Here is a 16,868-nt window from a genome sequence, read left to right on the forward strand (position 1 = left end):
ACACCGAGGTCACCGAGTTGTTTAAGAAGATAAAGTCGCTGTGAGCATCTCTTGGAAATATACTCAGTATTTCCAGAGAAGCTCTGTCTTCAGATCTTGTTTCATACACACACACACACACACAAATTAAATTAAATCAATTTTATGCAAGTCTCTCTCTCGTTTTGATGTTCTCACAAAATCAAACAGGTTTAAAATTATTGTACGTTTTTAGTCTTGACACATGCAAATGCTCAAGTTCAATGACGTGAACATTGTCAACGACCAAAAGCTGCGCTCTCCCAAGCACCAAACATGAAGCAATGAACCGGGTAGACAGTAAACATGGAGGGGATTCTAGGGAGGTGCAAGAACATGAACAAGTCTCAGTTCTCTTGGGCTGTGGAAAAGGAGGACAAACTGGTGGAGTTGCCAAGTGAACAAGAATCGGTGTTAAATTCGGCGTTATGTGATCCACCAACCAGGACATGTTTTAGTGAGGAATCTTAATTATTGAAATGGTTTGCCTCTGTCTCCTTCCACTGAAATGGCGGAGTAAACAAAGTTTGTACGCAAATACAGTTTATCTTTATGATTATATTGATGCCGAATTGACCAGAATACTATCGACACATAGAATAATGTTTATTCGGACATGTTTAAAAGAAACACACAAGCTTTGGTTAGAAAAAAACTAAAAAATAAAAATATAATGACGCCTTTTATCTTGTGTTTCTAGAGTTGCATGTTTTTGCAGACATATTTCATCATATTTCTTAAAAGGTGGTTTGGCGTAACATTTACAAAATGATCTCAAAAAGAATCTCGCAGGGTGTCTAGAGTTATCACAGTTTTTCTAATTCAAGCATTGCAGGTGAGTATAAAGGCAAGTAGTATATATGTAGTCCTGTCCAGAGGTAGGTTTTATGTAGGAATATAGTCATTAAAGTGAGTTAGCTAAATCTGCATTTGCCAACAGTATAACGTAAAAAGACAGTACGAGATTCACTGGTAGGTTTAAAGATTTGTATTGTCAAAAATGTGGACTTTCATGTAGAAGAGCTTAAATAATTTGACAAAAATAAATTGAAAGATGAATATAAATGTTTGTGGACCTCACAAATTAAAATCTAAGACTATTAAATGACTTTTGAGGCCTAATGTTTCTAAAATTGAAGATGTATTGGAGGGTGTCAAACTTTTGTCTTAAAAATGTAAAAATGACATAAGGTTTCAGTGTCAGCGTTTGGTATTAAATATTCTTGCAAGATGTTACAAGAATACAGTTGTACTCACATTGCAACTCCCTTTCATTGCACATCGTGTATTGGCATACATGTGATAATAATGTGTGTGTGTGTGTGTGTGTGTGTGTGTGAGAGTAAACAAGCATTCAGGACTCACTTCAACCACAGGCTGCAACAGTTCTGTTTCGTCTCCCCTGGCATCCAGCGCAACCGCAACTGAGGCAAACGGACGACTGGCCATCTGCTGACGCTCTCTCATTAGTTGCTGTAAAATGAAACACAGATGAGCTAAACGAAGAACTTAATCTAATCAAACAACAGGCACTAAATTATTTACATGTAATATACATCATTAATATAAAACCCCTCAAACATGTTGCATTTTTAACAAGGCTGAAAGGACAAGAAACAAGAAACAATTTCAGCCCTTCATAATGAAAAACTTACAAGAAGTCCTTATTATCTAAAGCTATCACTGTTTTTAGATTATTATTATTTAGAATTATTTTGTGCCCCACCACTACAAATAACACAAATAGTAACAGACAAATTAATTTCATATTAAAACGGACAAAATGAAAACTGTTAATACTGATCAAGCAGCCAGCAACATTATATGCACAGTAATTCATTTTCCACATACAGCACACCACCACAGAGAAACATACAAACAATTCTCTGTTGCATGTTTAGGTTTCTGCCCAGGAGTGACACTATTTCTGTAGCACAGACTGAACAGAAAATAGCCTCTCTTGTTCCCCCACTAATCAATATTGTAAAACAACTAGCGCCATACTTTCATCAGCAACGCAGTGTCTGATCAATATCTAAACAGGCCGCCATTTTAGCGCCAAGGACATCACTGATTGGTATTGGATTTGTGATGAGCTTAAGTGTGCTGCATTAGGATCTAATTGTACTTCAGATTACTAAGCACATCAGGCGGTTGTGATGATCGGCCCCATGACCTGCCCTTCCTCTGCACTGCTCTGAAGTTCAATAAATATGGCTCTACGTGTGCACAAACATACAAAAGCAATACTTTATATATACGTTATATAGTGCAATTAAATGGATGTTTTGGGATCTGTAACATCAAACACTTGGTGTCTCTGGGGGAGTTTTAATCTAATGTACATAGAAATGGTACACACAAATGTAAATGCTTAACCACAGCCTAGGAATAGTAACTAAACAAGGCAAGCATGTCAAGTTAGGATTCCTCCACATGCAGAAGTGGTGTGCGTGCAGCTGAAGTAGAATGAGAAGAATGATATTCATAATTTAATGAGTTCAGAGAGAAGTGTGTTTTGTTTTAGCTTTTCCAAAACCAAAAACACAAGAACAAAAGTATAAGGAATTATATAAACCGTGTTTAGCATGTCTGGCTGACTAGTTTACTCCTTTAAGTTTAAGTAGTAACCCACTTTCACTTTCAAGGTCAAGGAGCATTTCATTAGCTAACTACATTTTACATTTTCCTCATCATTCTTGTGATATCAGAACTAACTACCTCGAAACTACAATACAAATAATGGCATTATTTCCCTGTCTTTTACACAGGATATGGTGAGGATGCTGACTTTTTGCCTGGGAACTGTTAGCTTGAGCATCGGCCTTTAGCACGATATCACGCATCACTTATATACTGTGCATATTTAAAGGTACACTACAGAGGATTTCCCTTAAGAACAATGGATAGTCTCATACAGAAGTAATCCCTCTCTGATTCTGTCCTCTGCCTGTGTTTCAGCTCAATTCATAGGGACTTGGTTTGAGAACCAGAGGGTCGACATTTCAAGTAGCTGTACGCACCAAGTATGGAGTATGGACTGTTAGCTGGAGAGGCACCAGTTCGCCTCCTGGGCACTGCTGAGGTTCCCGTGAGCAAGGCCCTGAACCCCCAGCTGCTCGGAGTGCTTGTCCAAGGCAGCCTTCTCAGCAGGTGTGTGTATTTCAGGCCTCTGTGTGTGTATGAAAAAAATGTATTTCCCCTCAGGGATTAATAGAGTATATTTTCTACTTTCTTATTTTCTTCATTTTTGCTGTGTTTGAGATATTTCAGGGCACTGTGAGCAGGTGAGGTTGGTACTTTATAAAAAGGTAGCAACCAGGTGGCAGACTGTAAGCAGCATCCATCCAAGAGGATGCTACGAAAGTTTTGGACCCAGCGCAGAAAAATGCAAATACTGCAAGGCAAAATGCCAAGCGGACCGTGGTACCCGTGTTGGGTATCACTTTTACTTGCACTGGCGACAATTCCTGCTTGTACACCATTAAGACATCTTTAATACCTGTCTCATTTTAGAATTTGTCAGATGGAGACATTAAGAAGACAGCTGGAGACAGTGTTTTTAATTCACTTGGATCTAATGATAGCTTACGAAGCTAGCTAGCTATAGCTGATAACATTGGCAGTTTTTATTTCAGCCAATGGTGATCAGCTGGAAACGAGAAGCCTGCTTTTATCTACCAGTGTCTAACATCAAGGAAAAAAATGACAAGGAATATCATGGTTTAAATCTGCCACCGTTGTAAACTGCATGTGCACCATGTGAGAATGAGAAGCTTGAGAGGCATATCAACAGTAACTACGGGGGTTCAGCTACATGAGCGGTCAATTACCCAGGAAACATTCATTCATTCATTTTCTGTACACCTTATCCTGTTAGGGGTCACATGGGGGCTGGAGCCTATCCCAGCCGACATTGGGCGAGAGGCAGGGTACAACCTGGACAGGTCACCAGACTATCACAGGCACATAGAGACAGACAAAGGGAACGTTAAAGGTTTTTTTGGGGGGGAGTTTCATTATCCGCTGCGAGGGTCCTAAGGACAAAGGGGTATCATATGCTGTAAAGCCCTGTCAGGCAAATTATGATTTGTGATATTGGGCTTTATAAATAAAATTGATTGATTGATTGACAACCATTCACATTCATCAACACCAATTAACCTGCATGTCTTTGGACTGTGGGAGGAAGCTGGAGTACCCAGAGAAAACCCACGCTGACACAGGGAGTAACATACAAACTCGGCCCCCCACTCCGGGATTCGAACCCCCTTTAACAGAAGAAGAAAATCTCTGATATCTCAAGTACACGAGACTGTTTAAACCCTTTTCAATTGTCTCACATCATCCCTCTCATAAAACTGTGTGTCTGTTTGGGTCCACTATATGAGAACATTCAGTTTTCTGGTGGTCTCAATCCTGAATAGAAATTTGTCCTTGGTATATAATGAACCCTGATATTCTTGTGTCCAGACCCCCCACCCTCACTCACTCTGAATTTAATTAAGTATTCATTAGTCTGGCTATTAATTGGCAAAATTCAGATGAGGTCTGGAGAGGCTGATAGCATTGTACCAGCAAACAAATGGAAAAAACAATTCTGTTGAAGACGCTTTCAATTAGGGGAATCAACGACTCCATCTATATGACAGGTTTAAAAAAAAGAAGAGTATGTCGGAGCTCTGTATTCATTCTCTCAAATTGTTGTAGTTCTGTTGAGGGTGTACACAGAAAAACAAAAATAGATGGAAATGGCGGTGTTCAATTAATATGTCAAAAACCTTGATTTGATATTGGAGATCTAACAGAGACTCATTACTAGTACTCGCACAGGCAGTTCTTCCACCGGAGCCTCAATCATCTGTGGCTTTTTATAGAGATTAAATTAAACAAAGACCTCACAGAGGCTAAGAGAACAACAAATCAAAACAACATGTTCCCAAATCTAGAGGATATTTAATAAATCCTTTAAACACATGCACTCCAACCTGTTTGAAGCCAGCTTACTCACTCGAACTGCAACAGCTGCATCTTTTTTACACTGATTTGAACGTGTTGCTGATCTATGCTCTGTTATTGTATGTTTTATTACTGGCTTTATGGGATGTGAGGTGACCTTGAGTGCTATGAAAGGTGCCAATAAAAGGACGCTTTAGTGATTTTCAACTAGCTTTATGTCATAACAATGTGGATGTTGGACATGTGTGTAAATTAACTGTGGTAACTCCCCTCTATCTTTCCAGCATCCAGATCTTCCTGCTCATTTGCCAGCCAAAATTTCACGTGCTCTAAGGGCTGCTGCTCGAAATAAAAGATTGTACATCTGCACTTCATATGCCTGCCTGTCTCTCTTGTTCTCTCATACTACGACCAAACTCAGACCAATCTGTCAAACTAGGCATCCATCCATCCATTTTCAACTGCTTATCTAAAGTCGGGTTGAGGGGACAGCAGGACGTCGCTCTCCCCAGCAAGGCTTTCCAGCTCCTCCTGGGGAACCCCAAGGCTTTCCCAGATCACACTAGATATGTAATCCCTCCGGCGCGTTTTGGGTCTGCCCCGGGGCCTCCTACCAGTGGGATGTGACCAGAACACCTCCAATGGGAGGGGCCCAGGAGGCATCCTGATTAGATGCCCGAACCACCTCAACTGACCCCTTTTGATTCGAAGGAGCAGCGGCTTTCCTCCGAGCTCCCTCCGGATGTCCAACTCCTTACCCTGTCTCCAAGGCTGAGCCCAGCCACCCCACGAAGGAAACTCATTTCAGCTGCTTGTATCCACAATTTCATTCTTTCGGTCACTACCCAGAGCTCATGACCATAGGTTAATGGTTGGGACGTAGATGGACCACTAAATCAAAAGCTTCGCCTTCTGGCTCAGCTCCCTCTTCACCATGATGGTCTGCTTGATCACATCACTGCAGAAGCTGCACCTAAACGCCAAACTGCTGGTCCACCTCACGCTCCATTCTACCCTCACTCACGAAGACCTCAAGATACGAAGACCTCCCTTGCTTAGGGTACTAACTCACTCCCTACCAAGAGGGGGCAGTCCACTTTTGTCTGTTCCAGAGGTCCAGCTGAAGACTGAAGCGAACAGAGCGTTTGCTGTCAGGGCCCCGAGGCTCTGGAACAGTCTGCCCTAGGAAATGAGGTCAGCCGAGACAGTGATCTCTTTTAAGTCCCTTCTTAAAACATACTTTTATCGGAGAGCCTTTCCTGATTTTACTTGAGTTTTAAGTTAATTTAAACTGTCTTTTATTGCCTCAGTTTTCATGCACTAAAGGGATTTTATCAGTTGTCATTTACATGTCTTGTCTGTTTTATTATTAACATGTAAAGCACTTTGTAACTCTGTTTTGAAAAGTGCTTTATAAATTGAGTTTATTATTACTATAATTATAACTATGACACAATGTTATAGGAGCCTACTATGTCTCCCAATTTAAGACAGATGCTTTATTTGCCAATCCATACAAGACAATTTTACACAAGGCATATGAAATGCAAGTCTTCACATACCCCCCCCCCCTTTTTTTTACACTGTGCTCACTTGTGCATTTTTTAGAGCGATAGAGCAGAGCCTTATTTTTATGTAATGTTCAAAAGTGTAAAGAATAAGTGTTTACTGTAGGTTAATGTCACATGTAAACCCATATAAGTACAGTATATATTGTTTTATAACAAGTTTAATAATGATGATAAGAATAATGCACAGTCTCTCTAATGTGTATCAAGTAAAAGCTACAAACATGAGAAATAAGGTGTGTTTTATATTTGTTTTGTGTATCATTAATAATGCATTATTTGCGTAGATGCAGCCCATTTTGAAGCATTTTGAACATTTAATCATTCCTTTACAGACTAATTGTACAGACTCACTGATATGGAGTGAGTGAGAGGAAAGTTGAGGTCAGGTCGGTGTAAGAACTGTTTTGTCGAATCACTCTGAAAACATTCCCCGGGGGAGGTAAAGCCGAGAGAAAAAAAACAACAACAGCCATATGAAATTGAGATTGATCACCTGATTGATTTTTCTTCTTCTGGCTCTGATTTTAAACTTTAAATCTGAGGGGCCCCATGTTGGATTGTTGTACATCTCTACTATTAAACATCAAAACCTGCAACACCAAAGCGATAGATTTGAGCTGCTGGGCCACCGCAGGTCAAAATGAGAAATTTTGCCCTTTTCGAAAAGATAAAAGCAGGATGGAGGGCCCGGCAGGGTTGTTGCAAAACAAGAAAACAGCTCACGGCTTATTATGGTTTCCAACACAAGAGCTTCAAATCCAACAACATTCATCCTAAATGTCAGATAGCAGTAATGTTATTTATCATGTTGCAGAATTCATTTAAAGCAACAAAGCAGAAGAGGAGAGCAGAGCCAAAGTCAGGGTGTAGTCACGCTTTGCTTTGTGTCCGGCACAATCAAAGGGCCGGTGCAATATCAGAGAGATTCTAGAAATGAATGCTAAGTTAATGACAGAAGGCAGAACTGAACTCTGCAAAAGCTGAGTAACGTTTGTGCAATGACAGACTGATTTCGTCGAGGATACAAGCTGGAGCCATTCACACTTGTGATAAGGGTGGGCATGCAATGCACTGCTATGCAACCTGATTAATTTGGCAAGTGGGTGCATGAATTATCTGTCCTGTGAAAGCAGCATTTTGGTCCCTTCATCGGATTCTATGAAAGGGTAAGTGTCATCCCGCCTCTGAGCATATTCTACACCTAAGCAGGTCACTTTGTCCTTTTCAAAGATCACTGGCTGTGCCCGTGAGTGCTGCCCTGCAGATTAAGAAAATAAAATAAAAACACAATAAAATAGAAAATAAAAGATTTCACAATCTACTCACACGCTGGGATTAACGGAGCGAGGATTGCTAAGCGAAGATATCCTGTCTCGTAGACTGCCACTGCGTACCACACTGATATGATGTCGGTGAGGTTGAGTGGTTTCGTGTAGGCTCAAGTACCAAGAACTCATTAGAAAATCTAGTATTATTGCTATAATAACACAAGTAACAAGGTTAAATTCTAACATAAAATATTCATTAAATGTTACCTTGCTGTATTTCCACGATTCTGTTTCAACTCATTAGCGGGACAGCTTCTCAGCTTCCAAGGGTAAACTACATCCTGAGCTGAACCCCTAATCACAGGTACGCTCAATCATCTGTAACTTTAGAGGAAATTATTAGAGTGCAAACTTTAAACTGAACAAGGGACAATCAAGGTGACCAGGGGCTTAAGAGTAGGATAATCTTATTATAGCAATCGATGACTGCTGATTGAGCTCTTCAAGAGGAGAGCAGAATGTGAGACTACACTGAGCCTGCAGAGGGACATGTGGGGATTATGGGGTTGGTAATGTGTTGCTTTAAGTTTTGTCAGTGCCGCCATGTAGCCAATTGAGTTGATGATTGAGTTGTCTTAGGTTGTTTCCAGTGATCGTTTTTTATTTGAGGCTCATGTTGCCAGACTATAGAAACATGTCTTTTACAGAAATCAAGACGAGGGCCATGTTCACATAGGACTAGGTGAAATGGGAGACCTCATGTGATTTTAGGAATTATCCCTGGGCATTATCCCGTGGATGTGAAGTAGAGTAACTGTGCCACTCCACAAAACAAAAAAACTAGGGTTGTATTAAATCGGATTTTTTGCCAACATCCAATATGCTGACATGTAACAACTCATTTGACTGATAAATGATACTGATATCGATATATCTATATATGCATACTCTTACCGTGATGACCCACCAGCAGATGGAGACATGAAATTCAAAACTTTTCAATGTCTGTAAAATGTATGCATTGCGCAAAATAAGATAAATCGTGCAGGCCGATTTCAACAGTTTATTTTAAAGCCAATTTTGGCCGATACTGATGACATGCTGATATTATCCTGCATCCCAAACAGAGACACGACACAACACCACTTGTGGAAATGTCCAGTGTTACCTCTTTTCCACGCAAAGCTCAGCATTTATCAGTGTGGACAGGGCCGTACGCAGGATTTTTGAAATACCGAGGTCATTTAGTTGTGGTGCATGTGGGAGGGTCAGAAATTTTTGTCAATTATATATCAAAAGGCTTCAATCTGGTGCATTTTGACAGCCAAATTAAGAGGCTACATCTATAAAGAACTACACATATCATATTAGATTAATCCCATCATGTTTCTCTTCCCACTTCATACTATAGCATAACTGCCCTTCACCTAACTTTGTGGGTATTTATAATTATGTTTGAACCACTTATTCTTTAGCAGGAAGTACTCCTCTTCATCTGTCAGTTGTCAGTTATATTAATTTTTATATCAGTGGAAAAAAACAAATCTGTGTTACTAAATTCTTACATGTCTACACGTATCTCAGCATAGCAAGTTGGAAGTTGACATATTCTGCCATATATGAAGAGGGGAGACTCTCTGGAATCTGGCAATATAAGAAACATGATGCTGGGACATTCTGTCACTTCACAGCTGTCCAATGTACATGGTGACTACGGCCCTGTCACGCATGCATAATTAGGCTACAGTTGTCTGGGTGCGCAAAGGTGAAGTGCGCTGGTCTTGTCATACAAAGTTTGATGGAGTGTCAACTGGACAATATGGAGATATTTGCATCTTGAAAGCTGGACTACAAATGTGGATAGATCCTCATTATATGAAGTGAGTGATAACAAGATCTGTATAATGGATTGTAAAGAAATTCGCCAGGTTGACAATTGATCTCAATTTGTGGCATGATTGGATGACAGCACAATGATGCGTGTGGTATCACTGGAAAGCTCTGCTCCTGCGCTTTCATGTGATATGCGTGGCATTTCTGTGCAAGCCTGCGTTCGCGAGTAATCCATCCAAGAGTAATGTGTGTTTTTCGCTGTGAAAACATTGGACTACCAACAAGTGGTCTTGTCGGAAAGCTACGATTCCGCTGTTTCACGTAATATGCGTGACTTCTTGCTATGACGAACAGTCTCAGAGAAAATCCCACGTACTTTCGCCGCACAAATTAAATGGTTTATTTTTATTTTCATTTTATTCATTCATTTAGGTCAGAAAAATACCGAGGTCATGACCTCGGTGTCCTCAATGGTAGTTACAGCCTTGAGTGTGGAAGTGAGTGGAGGCTATGTTCAAATCCTACGTCAGGTCTCAACTTGTTTACGCAAGTTTGAGTCAGCGTGGATTCACGGTGCAGCACAGTAAATCTAGCTGAGTTGGAGATTTGTCATTAGACCAAATTCTGACTGCCACCTTAGTATTTGCAGCCGCATATTTATTCCTAAAAAATGTATAGCCTATGAGAAGATATTATATTTTATAACGATCTACATGGACGCCTGCTTTCTATCACAGCTGGCAACTGCCTGGCTCTGTGGGACTGGCTCCAAGCTGACTGAAGGACTCAAACCCGAAATGGATGCAGAACCATATGTGCGGCCATACGCTCCTCAATTAAAAGCTTTTATATAGACTAGCTATTATAACAATATCAATAATGTATAGGTTAATAGGCTAAAGGTCAGTAGGTACATATCATAGATGTACAAATTAAATGTTCCAACCTCAGCTGTGGTTGGATTGTCCACTGCAACGCTATTGAGCGTAGCAGTGATTTCATTCCATACTGCACTTTACTAACTTCCGTTGATGCTACTTTTCAGGCTGTCAAATAGAACCAATTGGGTAAATTGAAACCTGAGATGTCAGCGTTTACAGTTCAAGCTCGAAAAGGTTTCTTCTCTTGGCCATATTATGCTTGTCCATGTCATAAACAGATCATTCCTATGCTGTGATCAGCAAGACAAGAACATTTCACGAATCACACACGAACCCTATTGTTACATGATTTCTGTGCTCAGATCTGCGCTGCTTTTTTATTAGATTGATAAATGAGGGCCATTGTCACATCATCCATCTCATCATCTTTCGAGATTTTGCCCTCCTGACTCATTCTTCCTGGGTCTCAATAAACTGTAGTGCATCTAAAATGCTTTCAAAACTTTGATTTCTAATTGCGAAAGCAGCCTTTGTAATTCTCGACTGAGCAAGAGGCAGAAAAAAGGCACAGAGAAAACTGAAAACCTAAACCTAACCCCAAATCACAGAGATGCCAATCAAATAGGATTAATACTGTACATGACACAGAGAGGCACACAAAAAAACCACAGGGTAGTCCAGCTAATATTATCACATGACCTCTGTGTTAGGCAAAATATGGTATGTTAATTGTGGTGGAAGTTTTACTTGACTACAATGATTTGCAAATCCTTTTCAACCTATATCCAACTGAATACAATATAAAAGACAAGATATTTAATGTTTAAACCACTAAATTTTATTGTTTCTGTAAATATACACGTATAAGTTTCAACAAAGTTGGCACAGGGGCATGTTTACCACTGTGTTACATCACGTTTTCTTTTAACAACACTCAGTATGTGTTTGGGAACTGAGGACACTAATTGTTGAAGTTCTAAGAGTGCAATTTTTCTGTCAAGATCCACAAGCTCCCCCCGCAATCTTTAAGACTTAAAGACTGTCTGTGTTGAAGAAAGGGCCAAAATCCCAACTGAGCACTGTGAGAGGTCAGTTTCCTCATACAGGGAGCGTCTTGAAGCTGGCATTGCAGACAAAGGCTTCTCCAAGTATTAAATAAATTTCAGTCAGCCTGTTCAGAACTTTTTTCCTGTGTCTTTCCACTTTATTGCACATAATTTTATGGATTGAAATGTTCCGATTTCTTTATTCATGTGGTTTTATTTTCTTAATACCAAAGTCTGGCCTGAAGTCCATGTTAATAGCTGCACTGGAAAACTTCTATTGGAAACATTTGACATGTTGAATACTTTTTCCCCCATTGTATGTCAAAAGGATTTGCAAATCATTGTACAGCGTCTCAGTCCTGTGCAAACAGAGCTCAAGGCTGCATTCAGACCGACTTGAGCTCTGCATGAACGACGCAACCACAGGGTCGTCCAGCAAAAAAGTGAACCTAGCTCAACTGAACCGCAATGCAACTTCATCTGCCAATCAAATATTAAATTATAAATATGCCTAAAACTGTAGTTCCTCAATCAGCTACTCGAGACTGGCTCCAAAAGTGGGTCAATCCACACAGACCCCAGTGTTAAAATGCACAGCTCTACAGCAGAAATAAACAGCCTGGTACAAAAGGCAGTTTCCGTCTCTGTGGCTAATTTATAAAAACTGTATGGAGGATGACAGCATGTCTACAAGGCGCCACCTAAGTCTATATGTCAGATCCACCCCTTACTCCTGCACAGCTTCACCCTCTCATCCAAACATGGTCAACTCTGGCTCCAACAATCCAAGATGGCCAAAATGCGACACTTGAGGCTTCAAAATGGGAGTCCGCAAACTACAGGGTGACATCATGGTGGCTACATCCATTATAATTGTTACAGTTTACGGTGATACACTATTATAGACAACACAGGTCATTGCTCTCAGCCTTTACATCCATCAATGACCTGTCCTCAGCTATAAAAAACAGGCAGGTTGAAGCCATCAGTTAACAACCAGCCGCAGCAATTACCAGTGTCACGGCCAGGATGACTTCCATTGACTGACGACAGCTTTAAATACACAGATGCTAATTAGTTACTGGTGAATTCAGTAAATGGCGTGCTTAAACTGACGCTGCTTAGTAATAGTTTTGAGTGCTTTTAGAGTGCCGGCAATACAACGCTGCTCCACACGACAGTCAGTACATAAGTTGTGAGCGTGTATGAGGTGTGTTTGTGTGTCTGTCTGCATGAGTGTGTGAGAGAGATAAAGAGCGAGGCGCTGCATTAGATACATCCGCATGTTTGTGTGTAAAACATCTTCCGTGTTGCAGTCTCGTGAAATGTCAGCGCCCCCTCCCTCCCGTTCCCCCCACAGGTAGCTTCAAAGAGGTCAGCCCTCGTCCTCCTCCGTGGCATTTACAGCTGTCGTCTTTTCATCCCTTTGTCCCCCCACTCACAATCCAAGTCTCGTCACCTATCCTCAGCTGAAATTATTCAAATACAACAGCTGCACCTTTGGATCCGAGTCCTCTCAACTGGTGACAAAAAAGAAAGCCCTTATCCAATTAGTGCATTAGTGTGGTAAAAGATCAGCTTTGTGAGATTAGGTCAATACCACCTTATGGCTCTAAGCGTCTTAGAGGCTGGTACTGGTTAAAATTCTGTCCTCCATGCACGGCTAATTTTCAAAATTACAAACAGACAATGCCAACTTGGTTATGTACAAATACTCAATGTGTTTCAGCTAAAAATCCTAAATTACACGGAAAATGGTTTCATACAAACAAATTGCTTTTTATGTCGAGCACAAGAGAGAGGTCCTCACACAGATTTCACACCAGGAAGCCAATAAAAAACAACCAAAAGTTCAATCAGTATCAGACATCCATATGTCACTCGGCTGGATCAGTGTCTCATTACAGTCTCCGCTATCTCTCGTGGCCTCATTAAGGCTCGCTTATTCCATGTACTTATGTTAAACGGGGGCTTGTGAGCATTAGATGGCTCCCAGCCCAAATCCTAACAGCCCATATTTGGACAGGCCTCGTCAGTGCATGGTCTGTTCACAAGCTCTTTCAAATGAACTGGACACAGTGCTCAGTGAAGAGCCAATCAGTTCAGCACTTGACAAGACTGGCAGTAAATAATCAGTTTATTTAAGATCATACAAGACGTCAGATCACAGATTCCACTGAAACTGTTGTGACTGTAACTTCATATTAGTCACTATGTGACAAAGTGCTGTGTGCAACCTAAAATGCCTCCTATTACAAGCAGTGTGGCAAATATTTATAATGAATGCATCATAAGCTCGCCCCTAAATCTTGTATTAAAATGGTTTGCAGATGCTGGATAATTAGACGCTGCTAAGAATACTGCATATCTTTAAAAGAGTACTCATCTGTTTTGGCATAGCAGTCCTACAACAATGCAGGACTCAGGATGGACGTTTTTTTTTAAAAAAGGATCAAATTAACACATCACAACCCGAGGCATATTCCACGCATTCTTCTTCTTTGTTAAAACTTGGTGCCTACATTACCTACAAAGCTAAAGAAATACAACAGCAATAGCAGCTTGTTTTACAAGCTGCTATTGCTGATGATGAGGTAGATAATCAAAATTTAATAAACTGCAATTTTATAAAGGGCAAAGGCAAATATTAAAATAAATGTTGATTGTATTTAAGTCCATGTGTGAATATAATCATGGTACCTTAGGTCTGTATCGCATTTAGTCTAAATGGGTAAAAAATATAGAAATAACATAAGTCCAATTAATTATTAAAAATTTGCATGTAGGGCTGCAACTTATGATTATTTTCAGTTTCAATTAATCTACTAATTATTTTGACAATGAATCTATTAATGATTTAGTCTATAAAATGTCCATAAAGTTTGAAAATTGCTCATCAGAATTCTCCAGAGCCCAAAGTGACGACTTGTGACAACAGTTTGCTTCTTTTGTGCAACAAACAGTCCAAAAAACCCAAAGACTCTTCATTTTTTGTCGTAAATGACAAAGAAAAGCAACAAATTCTCCCATTTAAGAAGCTGGAACCAGAAAACAGTTTCAGTCAGGAACACTTGAGTCAAAGACGACTTTATTTCCATTTGTAGTGTTATATTTGGCAGTATGGCTCTGTTGTGGGGCCTCTCTACCTTTTCTGGGCCTACGCAGAAAGCATACGGCAGAGAGAGCACCTCTCCACCCTTCCATGTGCCTATGAGGAAAGCCTGAGGCGGAGAGAGGAAACCTCCCTGCCCTTCGAACATGCCTTTGTTGGGAGCCTTATGATAGAAAGGCAAACCTCTCTGCCCTTCCACACGCTAATGAGGAAAGCCTGAGGTAGAGAGAGCAATCCTCTCTGCCCTTCCATGCGCATATATGGAAAGCCTAAGGCAGAGAGAGCAGCAGCAAAGACCCCTCGGGAACAGAACAGAGCCAGCGTCAGTGACAAACAGAAATGACACTGATAAGTCAGACACAGCATGAAAAGGAGGAGCTGGGGTGGAGGTGGGTTGCAAAGTGGCTTGCAGAGGAAGCAGCAACAGTAGGCAGGCCAGAGCAGTTTAAATAGGGTGCCCTGAATGAGATTTGCCAATTGGTTGCATAGAAAAGAATCATGTGATCTATCAGCTGACTCACTTCCATCAATCAGCTGCTCCATCAGTTGATTGGGCTGTTTGAGATCAGCTGATGTAGCTGGGATGTGAGCTGAGCTGAATATTTTACGTTGAAAATTATATTCTTTTTTGACCTAATCTTTGCAGCTCTATATGCATGGGTTTTTTTTTTCCATGTAAAGGTACTTTGTTTAAACGTTCTATCAGGTATTAAATTGTCAGCTCAAAACAACTGCAGTTATGCTTTTGTTAACAGCCGTATCATGTCTCTAAAGACGAGTGCATACGTTAAAATGGAGACTAATATTTTTAATGTCTGGTCTCATTTGAGAAAACATAAAAGCAAAGAGAGTCCTTTCTAGGACACATGAATGGATATGTGTCTAATTGCCCTTTTAGCAGCAGCTAGAGCTACAGACAGAAAATCTTGTTTTTTGGGGGTAGTTTTTTTAAAGGGAGATTGATTATGTCTGCACCTGTCAGACACTGATAATAGAGTTTATCAAACAAAAGTGAGAAAAGGATTCAAGTCGGAGGTTCGCAGGGATTGTTTCACCAGCTGTTCACCAGCTTGTATTTGGTTATAAAAAAATCTATTCTAAAATGCTTATTCTTGCTGTGATTCTGAATGGGTAATTTTCTATCAGACAAAATGGTGTTAATAAGCAGCCTGGATCAACAGAAAAAGCTCACATCGATTGCTTTATGAGGTGTGCCGACTTAAAAGCAGTTCCTAGTCGTTTGACCTTATAGCTTCAATGTGTTTCAGACACAAGTACTTACATAAGTGATGCACTGGATGCCCCACTTTATACATCAAACCTATTTACTCGGACAGGATATAAGACAGACCTTACCTACTTCAGCACTAATCACTACAAATTATTCTGCTGATTTGGCCATTAGGGAAATGTGGCCGAGAGAACCGCCACATGAGAAGCTGTTAAAGACTACTTGCAGAGCTGAAGCACCCACAACGGCAGCACTAAAGAACACCCTCAAGGCTGCCACAGCTTTCAGGGAAAGGTGACCAACACATAGCTTTTCTTTACAACTTCTCCTCAAAAGTAGGGCAGCTGAAAATGCCACATCAGGAACCTTAAGGTATTGTTTTTCTCAGGTTTATAAAGCCATGCAGCAGAAATGCTTAAGTGGTTATTAGTATGGCATTTTGAAATTGAACGTTAAGAGGGTGTACAAATCCTTTGTTTAAACCAGGTTTAACTGAATAAGTGATCAAAATTATCATATCTTAGGCTGGTCAGTTCACAGGTTGTAGCTACAGATATTGAGCATCCATTCCCATCAAACCTGCAATGATTTTTGCCTTTGCAGCCAACAAAAGCTGGTAACAAATCCCTATAGAATCCAAGAGGATTTCAGGGTGAGCACAGTGAGGGTTGTGAGGTTTGTGTTTCAAAGAAAAAACATTATCACGTTCTGTTACTAAATTAGCTAAACACTTTGACTGAACTTTACACTGGGAAGCACAGACTTCAAATGCAGAGCAACTGTCCACTCAGACGCGCCGCATCGCAGATCAGGAGTAAAAGCCTTTGCACACTGAGTCAGTTTTTGTCATTTCGAAATTGTCGCACATCTAAAAGTAAATATGACCTCACATTGTGTCAATCATGTCTTCACAATGACTCTGAAATTTTCGTCAGTCATTTCAATTTTC

At 40.4% G+C, this 16,868-nt stretch overlaps 1 protein-coding gene across 1 annotated transcript in view; it reads right to left on the reverse strand.

Moving 5' to 3' along the window:
• atrnl1b (attractin-like 1b) overlaps positions 1 to 16,868 on the reverse strand; it is a 109,204-nt gene that overhangs the window by 14,233 nt on the left and 78,103 nt on the right. Inside the window, exon 27 of the mRNA XM_049563058.1 lies at positions 1,384 to 1,491. Coding sequence (XP_049419015.1) covers positions 1,384 to 1,491 — 108 coding nt within the window. The remainder of the gene's footprint in view (positions 1 to 1,383; positions 1,492 to 16,868) is intronic.

This window comes from Epinephelus fuscoguttatus, linkage group LG20 (assembly GCF_011397635.1).
Source record: "Epinephelus fuscoguttatus linkage group LG20, E.fuscoguttatus.final_Chr_v1".
Taxonomy (NCBI): domain Eukaryota; kingdom Metazoa; phylum Chordata; class Actinopteri; order Perciformes; family Serranidae; genus Epinephelus; species Epinephelus fuscoguttatus.